The sequence below is a fragment of the Grammomys surdaster genome, unplaced genomic scaffold (genome assembly GCF_004785775.1).
Source record: "Grammomys surdaster isolate TR1022 unplaced genomic scaffold, NIH_TR_1.0 931, whole genome shotgun sequence".
In the NCBI taxonomy this organism is placed as follows: Eukaryota; Metazoa; Chordata; class Mammalia; order Rodentia; family Muridae; genus Grammomys; species Grammomys surdaster.
In genome coordinates, this window is record NW_021605350.1 from 108,963 (window position 1) to 121,082 (window position 12,120).

The following is a 12,120-nucleotide window of genomic DNA, read 5'->3' on the forward strand; positions in this document are numbered from 1 at the left end:
TACAGACATGAAGTCCATGGTGTTTGGAGTCAAGATCTTAAGAACTGAAATGTCATCTTGTTGGATTCTTTTTTAAAAGAGTATGTAATCTCTTTCTTTCAACAGATCATCATTCATTAAGAGTCTCACAATGCTTGGAAGAAGACAAGGATTAAGAATTGCTAGAGACTTTTCTTTTAAAAAATTAGAGTTGGTACCTTGTACAAAATGGAGTTTTTCTTAGCCATCCCATAGAATGAAGCATGAATATTGCATTTGTGGGAGAAAGAACACACAAGCTCTGTTTTGTGACCAATTATATGATCAGTTTTGCAGAAGATACCATGAGGAACTCCGAAGAAATTATATTCTTTTGTTTTAGGATGAAATGTTCTATAGACATCTGTTAAGACCATCATTTCTGTTAGTTTTACTGTGTCTCTGTTTAGTTTCTGTTTTTATGCTCTATCTACTGATGAGAGTGGGATGCTGAAGTCTCCCACTATTATTGTGTAAGGTGTAAGGTGTGCTTTGAGCTTTAGTTAAGTTTCTTTTATGAATGTGAGTGCCCTTGCATTTGGAGTGTAGATGTTCAGAATTGGGAATATTTCTTGGTAAATTTTTCCTTTGACAAGTATGAAGTGTCCTTCCTTATTCTTTTTGATAAATTTTGGTTGACAGTTGATTTTGTTAAGTATTAGAATGTCTACTCCAGCTTGTTTCTTGGGACCGTTTGCTTGGAACATTGTTTTCTAGCCCTTTACTCTGAGGTAGTGTCTGTCTTTGACACTGTGGTATGTTTACTGTATGCAGCAAAATGCTGGATCCTTTTTATGTATTCAGTCTGCTAGTCTATGTCTTTTTATTGGGGAATTGAGTATATTGATGTCAAGAGATATTAAGGAATAATGAGTGTTGCTTCCTGTTATTTTTATTGTTAGAGGTAGAATTATGTATGTGTCGCTATTATCTTTTAGGTCTGCTGAAATAAGATTACTTTCTTGTCTTTTCTAGGGTGTGGTTGCCCAGGTGTTTTGGAGTTTTCTATCTATTATCCTTTGTAGGGCTGAATTTGCAGAAAGATACTGTATAAATTTGGTTTTGTCATAGAATATTGTGGTTTCTCCATCTATGGTAATTCAGAGTTTTCCAGAATATATTAGCCTGGGCTGGCATTTGTATTCTCTTAGGGTCTGTATGACATCTACTCAGTATCTTATAGCTTTCCTAGTCTCTAGTGAGAAGTCTAGTGTAATTCTGATAGGACTGCTTTTATTTATTTTATTTGCAGCGGGACATTTCAGGGGCCTCTTTCTTCTCCCCCTCCCATTTCTCTCGGCTGTGGGTCAGCTGGTCATGCGCCCAAATGCTCCCAATCTCAGTCCTTCCACGGCCTCTCAGCAGAGTCTGAGAGCACAAGGGCTTGAGACCAGTCAGCCCCCGGCCACCTCCTGGCCTGGGGATCCACAATCCAACAGTTCTGTGCCCCAGTGGAGCTTCACATTGAGTGAGAACTCCCCCCACAGTGTGCAGAGTGGACTCTATAAAGAATCCAATGCTCCAGTCTCTTTGGAGCCATGGGAATCACAACAGCCCAACAAGAATCAAGAACCCACGCCTGTGCCTATGCAGGGTTGTCTCCTTTTGTGATTTCTTTATTGATTCTACTTCCAACTTTATATCCTGGATGGTTTTGTTCAATTCCTTCACCTGTTTGGTGGTGTTTTCCTGTAATTCTTTAAGGGATTTTTGTTGTTCCTTTTTAAAGGCTTCTACCTGTTTACCTGTGTTCTCCTGTATTTCTTTAAGGGAATTATTTATGTCCTTCTTAAAGTCCTCTATTATCATCATAAGATGTGACTTTTAATCAGAGTCTTGCCTTTCTGGTATGCTGGGGTATCCAGGTATCCCTGTGGTGGGAGATCTGGGTTCCAATGATGCCAAGTAGCCTTGGTTTCGGTTGCTTATGGTTTTGCCTTTGCCTCTCACCATATGAATACCTCTGGTGTTAGCTGCTCTTGCTGTCTCTAACTGTGCCTTCTCCCTCCTGCTAACTTTTGTGTTAGTACTCCTGGGAGACCAGTTCTCTCTGGGATAAATTTGGGTACAGTGAGCTGCGGCATAGGGTTAACTCCCAGGTGCAGGCAGAAACCTGGGGGATCATTTTCCCTGCTGTTCCTTGGTTCCTGTGTCCTGATGACTCTGTATTGGTCCCACTTGGGACAGGAATTTGAGCAGAAGTGGTGGTATTACCTGTGGCAGCACTCCTGTCAGACCAGCACTCTCCCCACTGTATTAAGGTATGGAGCACTGTGGCACAGGATCAATTCTGGGCCCTGTGGCACAGGATCAGCTGCAGGCACAGAATAGAAACCAGAAGCCATTTCAATTATTATAAGACAGAAAAACAAACTTAATTCTGATGATACCAAATCTTGTTTACCATTAGTGTAGTGTAGTAGAGAATGAGATATCACAGTCCCCACATTTGGAAAGTAGATGAGAAGACAGCAGAGGCAGGTGAAATAGGATTAGGAAACATAGATCGGTTATATTGGTTAAAATGTTAAAAGTCATAATTTCTCTGATATTTGCAACCTATATTTTATAGATTCACAAAATTCTGTGTATGCATGTGTATGTGTATATAGATGTGAATGGGCATATGTGTATGAATGCGAGTGGGCACTTGTGTATATCACATGTACATAGGTGGAAGAGTACAGGTTGGAGGACATTAGTTGTAGGGAAAAAGTGTGTCAGAAAGGAGAAACAGAGGGGATGAAGACTGTCAAAATGTACCATATAATTTTTATATACTTTTATGGAAATCAATATACATATGCAAATAAAGAAATTTTGCCCAAAAGAGAACTGGAGGGAAATTGCCAGGGTTCAAAAGTAAGGGAGACTTCTCACAGCTGAGAAAAGCAGAAGCCAAATTCTCTTTTGTATCCTCCAGTAGGAATATAGGCTGACAGGCTGTTGATTTAGCCCATTGGAATTTTCCTCTCTAGAATATAAAATGATCAGTTTATCATTCAAACAGAATTTGTGCATAAGAAATTAAAATAAAGCAAACACAAATATCTTTATTTCCTTTTGCCATAAAGACTTTGCAATTCTAAGGATCAAAATGGTCATTTGTTCACAAATTTACAGCCATATTTTTCATCAGTTAGACAAGCATAGCAGTTCTCAGGCAGAAGAGAAGTATGCATGTCAAAGGCTGTGTGGTGCAGGTAGCTGATGAGAACCTAAAGGAGGTTTGTGTAGGAGGCTGTAGCACTGTGGGAGGATTTCTGTAGTATTCCTGACAGTAATGATCTACTAGGTCTTGAGCCTGCACACTGTTGATGGTGAAAGTAAAATCTGTCCCAGATCCATTGCCTGTGAAGTGATCAGGGACCCCAGTGTACCGGTTCGATGCCCTGTATATAAGCATTTTAGGATACTGCCCTGGTTTCTGTTGATACCATGCTACATAACTAAGTACATTCTCACTGGCCTTGCAGCTCGTGGTGGCCTTGTCTCCTACTGATGTGGACATGGAGTTAGGAGACTGGGTCATCACAATGTCTCCATTGGCACCTGTAATCAGAAATAAATAATGAATATGCATATATACACACAGAGATTTCCTGATACGATTGTTGGAATCCAAAATGACTTTTGTAATTGCATTATCTAAATACTACTGGCTCTCAATAGGAAATAGCTAATTCTCCAAAAATGAATTACTTTTAAGATATTTTAATACTTTTAAACATCTTACCATACAAATAGAACAGAAAAAATAAGAAGATCTGAGTCTGTGATTCCATCTTGACGCCCATGCTTGTCAGATGCATTTCAGATCTCACTGCAAAGGCCTGGTTTATAAATCATGGGCAGCTGGACTGGCATCTAGGGACCTATGTGAAATAGTCATCAAATAAGAAAGTAAATTAACTGGACAAAGGGTTGTGAGAGTATCCTGGTTAAATCAGTAGCCAGAAATACCACCAAACACAGTAAGCAATCACTGGGGAAAAAGTCAACACAGAAGCTCAAAAACCAACTTAGAACACTAGATTCTCTTATGACAGGCTTCCATTAAACTCAAAGCAATTTATAACAGGTGAGATTTTCAGAAATAATACAAGAACTACTTTGATTCAATCATGAGGAAAAATAAATATGTGAGAGAGAAGTTTGAAAGAAAAAAGTAAAAAGAAAAGCAGAAAGGAAGGCAAAAAGGATGAAAGAAGGTAGAGGATGGAGAAGAGGAGAGGAAATTTGGGATTGGGGAGGTAAGGGAAAATGTGGAGAGGAGAAAATGAGTGGAGTATAAAAAGGATAAATAGTTTTTTAAAAGGAAGAAAGGAAGGAAGGAATAAGGAAGACAGAAAGGAAGAAAGGAAGGAAGGAAGAAAGGGAGGGAGGAAGGAAGAAAGAAAGAAAGAAAGAAAGAAAGAAAGAAAGAAAGAAAGAAAAAAGAAAGTGTTTTGGGGTAGAGAGTCAGCTCAGTGGTTAAGATCAATTACTTCTCTTGTAAAAACACTCAGATTTGACTCACTCCAAGCATTCTATGATGATTCTTACCCATCTATAATTTCAGTTAAGCACACACAAAGTACACCTACTTACGTACATATGTACATACATACATACATACATACATACATACATACAGTTTGAGAAGTAAGCCCTGAGCTTCTGTTCCAGCTACCAAGTTTTCTACCTGATGCCTTCTTTCCATTTTCATACAGTCTAACCTTCGGAGATGCCAACGGAATCCTTTCTTTATAAGTTCATGTTATTTATCACAACAATAGAAAAGTAAGTAAAAGAAAGGAATCAGGGGATATTATAACTGTAGAAAGATATACACAGAGCATGAACAATGGTATGAGTTCTATAATACTGTCATTGTCATACCTTACTGAATCCATCTACTCCAAAACCAGTTGATCAGTTTGTTTTTAAAGAATACATATAAAGCATTAATCACCATTTTGTTTACATGGAGTCTTGAATTTTCCCTTTATAAATATTAAATTTACTCATGAATATGAGTTGGAGGCCTGAACGATAGTATCTCTCAACACAAAATCATACATCTTTAGCAAGGAGTGATGTTTCTGGGTCTCCACATTTGAGAGCATATGAGGAGAGCTCAGAGTGACATGTGTGACCCATGAGGAAGAGGCAGGGTGGACCAATGGCTTAGAAACAAAACTATACATGTACTCTCTCATTTATAAATCTTAGATTTTTAAACTGAATTATATAAATACAATCACAATTGTGTTGGTTGTGTAGAAGTAAACTAGGAAAGGGAAGAAAACTAGTGGGGAAACAAAACATGGAACAAAGGGAAAGAGAGGGTAAGGGATGTGTCTTAGTTAGGGTTACTATTGTTATGATGAAACATCATGACCATAATCTATTTAAAGGATGGAACAATTAATTCTCCTTATACTTCCAGGTGTAGCAGTACACATAGCAGTCCATCACTGAGGACAGTTGGAGCAAGAACTCAAATATGACAGAGAACCAGAGGCAAGAGCTGGCCAGAAGCAATGGAGAAATACTGCTTACTTGTTCCTCACCCTTGCACCTTTCTCAGTTCTATTTGCTATAGAACTCAGATCCAAGACTGATAGCCCCACCCACAATAGGCTGAGTCCTAAGTCAGTACATAAGAAAATACCCTAAAAGCTTGCTCACAGCCTAGTTTTATGGAGGCATTTTTTTATTGAGGTTATTCCTATTCAGATGACTCTACCTTGTGCAAATTTGACATTAAAAACTAATCATGGCAGGGTATAAATATAGTTTATATATAATAATGTTGAAGGGAGATGCTTTTATGAAACTAAAGACTATGTGTAATGTGTATATGTCAATACAGTTAATTTTTCCAGCAAGATCAAGAAATAAGGAACAGAGTTGGTAGGTAAACAGCCTCTGAGGCTCTGCTGCTGCTTTTGTGTGTTCTGTCCATATCGGAATTAAATGAAAACTGTGGGATTTAAAAAGATGAATGTGCTTCAGTTTCATTGTTTACTTATTTAGTGTCAACCAAAAATTTGATGTAAAAGTTCCTACATAACTTGAGAGTACTTTTACATAACATAACACATCATGATTACTCTAAGTACCTGTTATTTTACAAAAGGACTCAGACACAAATGAATTCTATACTTCTGTAATTTTTTTATCATTAATGTTTAAAATTCAATAAAGAAAAATGATGTCACTATTGGAATTTAAAGATTGTCTATTTGAAGAAAATGAATGCATAATATGAAATGAACATTCTTAAACTATTTCCAAACTTTCTGCAAATGAACATAGACATAAAAATGAGAACATTGCATGTCAAGTCACAGTTAAAATCGTGCTTTCAAGATAGGCAAAAGTAGTGAAAAAATAATTGTTTAAATTTCACTCAAAGATTAAAGGACATATTATCCCATGAAATCTCTCCTGGGCTCCCAAGTCTAGTTGACTAAGGCAAGGCTCACTGATTTTCAGACAAAAAGGGGAGTATTTGGATAGCAGACCGTGTAGAGGGAGAAAAGTTGCTGATTCAGAAAAGTAGCTGATTCAGGCTGACAGGCTGAACTCTAAATTGTGTGTGTATTACAGGCTGAGTCACAGGAGGAGACTACAAACACTGTTCACAGTATTAAATTCTCATATTTTCAGTCTGAATATACATAGTGGTAAGAGTAACTGTTCAAGATCCACTGTCTCTGGAATAGTCAAGATTCCTGTGATATATACAGATGAACAAATGATTAACCTATTTCTGCTTTTGTTAGCATCAGGCTGAATAGCTACACATAGTGAGAACTATGTGTAGATATCATTGAACTTGTAGCTGATGGTGAACCTCTGTGCTGTAGATATAGCTAGAGAGGCATTTCAGTTCAACAACCTCTCAATTCTTCTCCAGTAGCCCCAACACCCTTGCAGAAATCTACAGTTCATAGCTTCTTCTAGAGCTAACTTCTAGAAATATTATTAGTTCCAAGCTCTGTCAGAGTGTGTTTTATGGTGTGTACACATCAAAAGTATATCTAGAGTTTCGCTATATAAATATGTGTGAGTGTGTGTAAATTATAATTACTTCCAACCTAATGATATTTCATTAGCATAATGGCTGGTGATAGTAAGGCATGTGGTGAGAACTGCTTCAGATGGCATTAATACTCCTCATCCTAAGCTATTTCTCCAATACTATTATTGTTCTTAACTTGCCACATATCTTGTTTTTAATAATCATACCTCTGCCCTGATTAGTGATCAGTGCATATAATCTGAGTGTTTGCGAGGCTGATGCAAGAGAAACAAGTTTGCCAGCAACTCATGATAAATAGTTTATGCTATTCAAAGCACAGTTAGACACCATCTAGAAATATATATATATATATATTTCTGTCTTTTCTTATATAGAATTTTATTAACATCAACATAGGCTATCATCTAAATGAAGTTAACAACTTAATTTCCCCTTCCTAACATTGATTCTTATCATTCTTCAATGAATTCAAAACTCCTTATATACATGAGAGAGTCGATAGTACTATTGTCAGACAAAAATACCAAGTGATAGAAAAGAAGATTAAAATTAACTCAGTTGGTTGGTGATGCAACAATAATAATGTGATAGGAATGCCTTCTTGATTGTGTGATTGTGAATGGTAGGAGGTCTGAAATGCATAGGGCCTTCAAATGTTCATCATTGTGGAAGATGATAAAATAGCCTTTGCATGGAGACCAATATAGGACTGAGACTGCCTGAAGTCTCAGTGTGAAATCTCTCAGTGTGAGGTAAATGAGCCATGCAATGAGAGCTGGTGGGATAGAAGTCACAATGAGTTCATGATTTTGCAGAATATATTTTAGTCAATGTTGTGTTGATACACAAAAAATGAACAGACTGTCATCATTCTGCTCCAGATGATCTTTTAAGATGTTTACCTCATCCATATCTGAAATAAAAACAATAATGTTAATTGTAATGCCTGGAACTAAAAATTGGTTCCAGAGTCTATGCATAATAAGTTTTTAGCACATAAGGGAGAAACCATCATTATTTTGATTGTTTGTTCTTTTTTTTCTTTTTTGAATGAGCATGGCATCAAACTGCTTTCTAAAGCCTTGTATTTAAACCCATCGAATGACACTATTCTTAGCAATCATCCTATAAGCCTCTCTCTGCTGTAGATATTGGTAAAGGCAAAAGTACACAATTGGTCAAAGTGTAGAGAATATTTGATTATGGAGTGGTCTTCCCTAAAGAAGATGTCTCCCTCCTCTAGATCAGAGGTCATCATGGAAGAAGAGAAAGAAAGAACATAACATACAGATGTTGTGGGGAGTGCTGTGAAATAGAGTCTTCTGGACATAACATGGCTATTGCACCTATGAGAAAACTGCAGCAACATTGACTTGCACAAGATTTGACTCTACACCATACATGTATCCTACGCTTCCTGGAAAGTCTGTGGGTAACTAATGAGTGCCTGGAGTTAGAATGGGTAACTCCCATATGTGGTATAATAATTTTCCAGAAAGTAATCAACACTCATGAAGCAATCATAATTAAACTCTGAGCACAAAAGAAAAAATAGCAAATTAGAATAGGATATATTAAAAAGGATTCACCAAGAAGACTGGAAAGGAAAACAGAAAGTAAGAGGGGCTAAATGCTCAAAACTCAGTATATACATAGATGAAAATACCAAATAAGATTTTAAATACAAGTTCTGAGCCATATTCAGTTGTACATATATAACTGCAAAAAAATCACCATTTGGTAACTTACAATAATGTTGTGCATAAAAAGAACATTCAGTTTTCTGACCCAAAGTTTTCTTACCCAGGATTCACACTGTCACTGAGGCATTTAGCCAAACCTTAAATTAGATATTCCTTTTAAAATATTCTTTGCTTATAATGAAAGAAGGTGACTTCAAAAGATGGCAGGGGGTGTCTAAATCAATCTCACAAAATCACAACAGGCCTTAAAATCTACTAGTAGATGAAGAGAAAGATAAATCAAAAAGACATGTGACATAAACTGTAGGTTTCTATGTTTGCATGGATGGCCCCTAGTTACTGGAGTCTCTAATGTATTAGGACTCTTTAATACTGGCTGCAGTGGGGTGTTTACTATATGCTTTATGTTTTACCTCCTGGCCTCAAGTTCCAAGAATAATGACTCTGAGATTTAAATATATTTACAAATGCTTGAGCCAAAGTTTTGCATGTTTTCTGTTTTAGTTTAAATATGTTTGGCCCATGGAAAGTGGCACTATTAGGAGGTGTGGCATTGTCAGAATACATGACACATTGAATGAACTGTATCACTGTAGGACTGGTCTTCAAGATCCTTCTCATAACTGCATGTGGAAAATAGAGTCATCTCCTGGCTGCCTTCAGATCAAGATGTAGACATCTTTGCTTCTCTAGCACCATGTCTGCCTAGATACTGCTATGCTTCCTACCATAATGAAAATGGATTAAACCTCTAAAACTGTAACACAATCACAATTAAATATTCTCCTTTATGAGAATTGCATTTGTCATGGTTTGTATCACAGCAATGGAAACCCCAACGAAGACAGAAATTGGTAGTAGGAGTGGGGTATTACTTTATAGGCCTGATCATACTTTTGTTTGGAGGAATGTGGATTTTGGGACTTTGGAAAGTAATTGAATGTTTTAAATGTGACTTAGTTAGATATACTAGTAGAATCACAAAAGATGGTGGTGATGAGAGTTGTCTAATCTTTGTGGGCATGTATCAAGAGGTTTCAAAGAAGAAATTTAGAATGTTGCCTAGAGAAAGTTCTTGTGATATTTTGTTGAAGAATATGGCTGGTCCCTGTTTTCCTCAGCAGGAATTCCACAGTTCTTTCATCTCTTAACATTTTGGGATCTCCATGGCAACTTCAACTTTACAGCTTCTTGTTCCAGTCTCTGGGGTCCAAAAGTGATATTCTGGGTTCTTCCGAAGGACTTGGGCCAATTCTCCAGCTATATGCTGTGTAATACTCTAGGCTCAAGTTGACTTCACTCCACTACTACTGTGATTCCTAGTGATCATCCCATGGTATTGTCATGTCTAATATGCTTACTTCACCTGCTGTACCTAAGCTTCATCAATAGCCTTATAGGCTTTCTGCATGGTTTTAAGCCACAACTTGTTTGCAATCCTAAGGCATCAACAGCAATTGTGGCTACACTTTCACCAATGAGGTAGATTATAAGCCTGTATATGACAGACTATGACTGATGATTTTATACTATGTGAACCTCATTTTAGTTTAAAGAGTGGATAACAAAACTTCCATTAAGTCTACTATAATCTTTTGGAAAAGTGATTATTCAATCTACCAAAGTAAATAATTAATAAATGGTAGATTAAGGGACCTACTGCTTTCTGCTGTTATAGAGGACCCTTGGTTGCTTCCCACAACCCACATCAACTAGCTCAAATCCTACTGTAACTCCAGTTCCATGGTATCTGATTTCTAATTGTGACTGTTATGAGCACACACTCATCCACATAACCACACTCCCAAACACAATTTAAAATAAAATAAATCTGGAAAAATAGGAAATACTTCATGATGATAGCAGGACTACTCTTGAACCAGGAAAGCTATATACAACAAAGACTAATGACCTGAGTTTGATTCCTAGCCACCAGAAGGTGGAAAGAAAGAACAGATTTCGCCAATTTCCTCTGGTATACACACACACACACACACACACACACACACACACTAGTAAATGGCATTTGTTAAGTTTTTCAGTAATGTAGTTTCTATTCATTATGCTTTTTAAAGTCAAAACTGTTTTTGAAAGGAAACAGTACATCCTAAGAGATAGGAAAGTCAAAGGTGGATATAGAGGGTAGAGGGAATAGGCCGAGATGTGATCATGGAGATAGGGGAGAAGTGAAAATATCAGAAGATAAATATGTTAATAAAAATTTAAGTGATAATAATTAAGAAGCAATATTAAAGGTCTAAATTTTGTTGATATAAGATTAAAACATAAAGCACATAGGATAGAACACACATGTATATCTGTTTATAAAAGCTTGTTTTGTTATTTGACATCTTTTTCCAAACAAGCTTAGAGATCTGTGTTGAGATGCCAGAGAGAAAGAGAGAACTGAGAGACTGAGCCTCAGTGAGCTACAGCCCCTGGAGGTTTTTGTTCAGCCCTGGAGCACTGTGGGAGGAGCCTCCTTACTTTGAAGACAGTAATAGGTTGCAGCATCATCAGCCTCCACAGGATTGATGGTGAGGGTAAAGTCTGTCCCAGACCCACTGCCACTGAACCTGGCAGGAATGCCAGATTCTAGGTTGGATGCACCATAGATGAGGAGTTTGGGTGGCTGTCTTGGTTTCTGTTGGTAACAGTGCATTAAACTAGTGTCAAAAATATCATCATGCACACTCTGGCTGGCCTTGCAGGAGATGGTGGCTTGTTGCCCTAGTGATAGGGCCAACGAAGCTGGAGACTGGGTCAGCACAATGTCCCAAGCAGAACCTGGAATGGCAAACACTCAGACCATCGTTATATATGTATGGAAACCTTCCCAGCAGAGCAATTTTTCATTTGAAATTTTTAAGAATAATTCTGAGTTTGACTCTGAGAAACAAGAAAATCAAAGGAAATCAGGAAACTTAAAACCAATTACAAATGTCCTAATTTTAATCAAGAGACAAGAGGCATGAAAAGTCAATATGGTCATAGAGGTTGGTCCCAACAGTTCTCTGTATCCTCACCTGGAACCCAGAGCAGCAGCACACATAGCAGGAGTGTTTCTGTCTCCATCTCTGAGAGCTAGAAGACAAGATGAATCTTAGTCTCCTGGCAGCTGTCCTTGAAGGAGTCTGGGCTGTTATATAATGACTCAACATGCAAATTAGTTCAGTAGAGTGTGCCCTGCTGCTCCAGGGCACCTGCTCCTCTTTCACTCATAGGGTGATAGTGTCAGCAGAAAATTTACTAGAACCTGCAAGTCTATTTTATTAAATCTTTTCCCTGTAATTTTTCTGTGGTATTATGTGGGGGAGTACTATATATATATATATATATATATATATATATATATATATATATATA

The 12,120-nt window shown here is 37.4% G+C and overlaps 2 gene segments (V, D, J or C); both read right to left on the minus strand.

The window, feature by feature from the left end:
• Window positions 1–3,157: 3,157 nt before the first annotated feature.
• Window positions 3,158–3,878, minus strand: LOC114634274. The segment is given in 2 exon segments: window positions 3,158–3,570; window positions 3,755–3,878. Coding segments are annotated over 2 exon segments (489 nt in total).
• Window positions 3,879–11,206: 7,328 nt separating this feature from the next.
• Window positions 11,207–11,866, minus strand: LOC114634275. The segment is given in 2 exon segments: window positions 11,207–11,541; window positions 11,781–11,866. Coding segments are annotated over 2 exon segments (384 nt in total).
• Window positions 11,867–12,120: the final 254 nt, after the last annotated feature.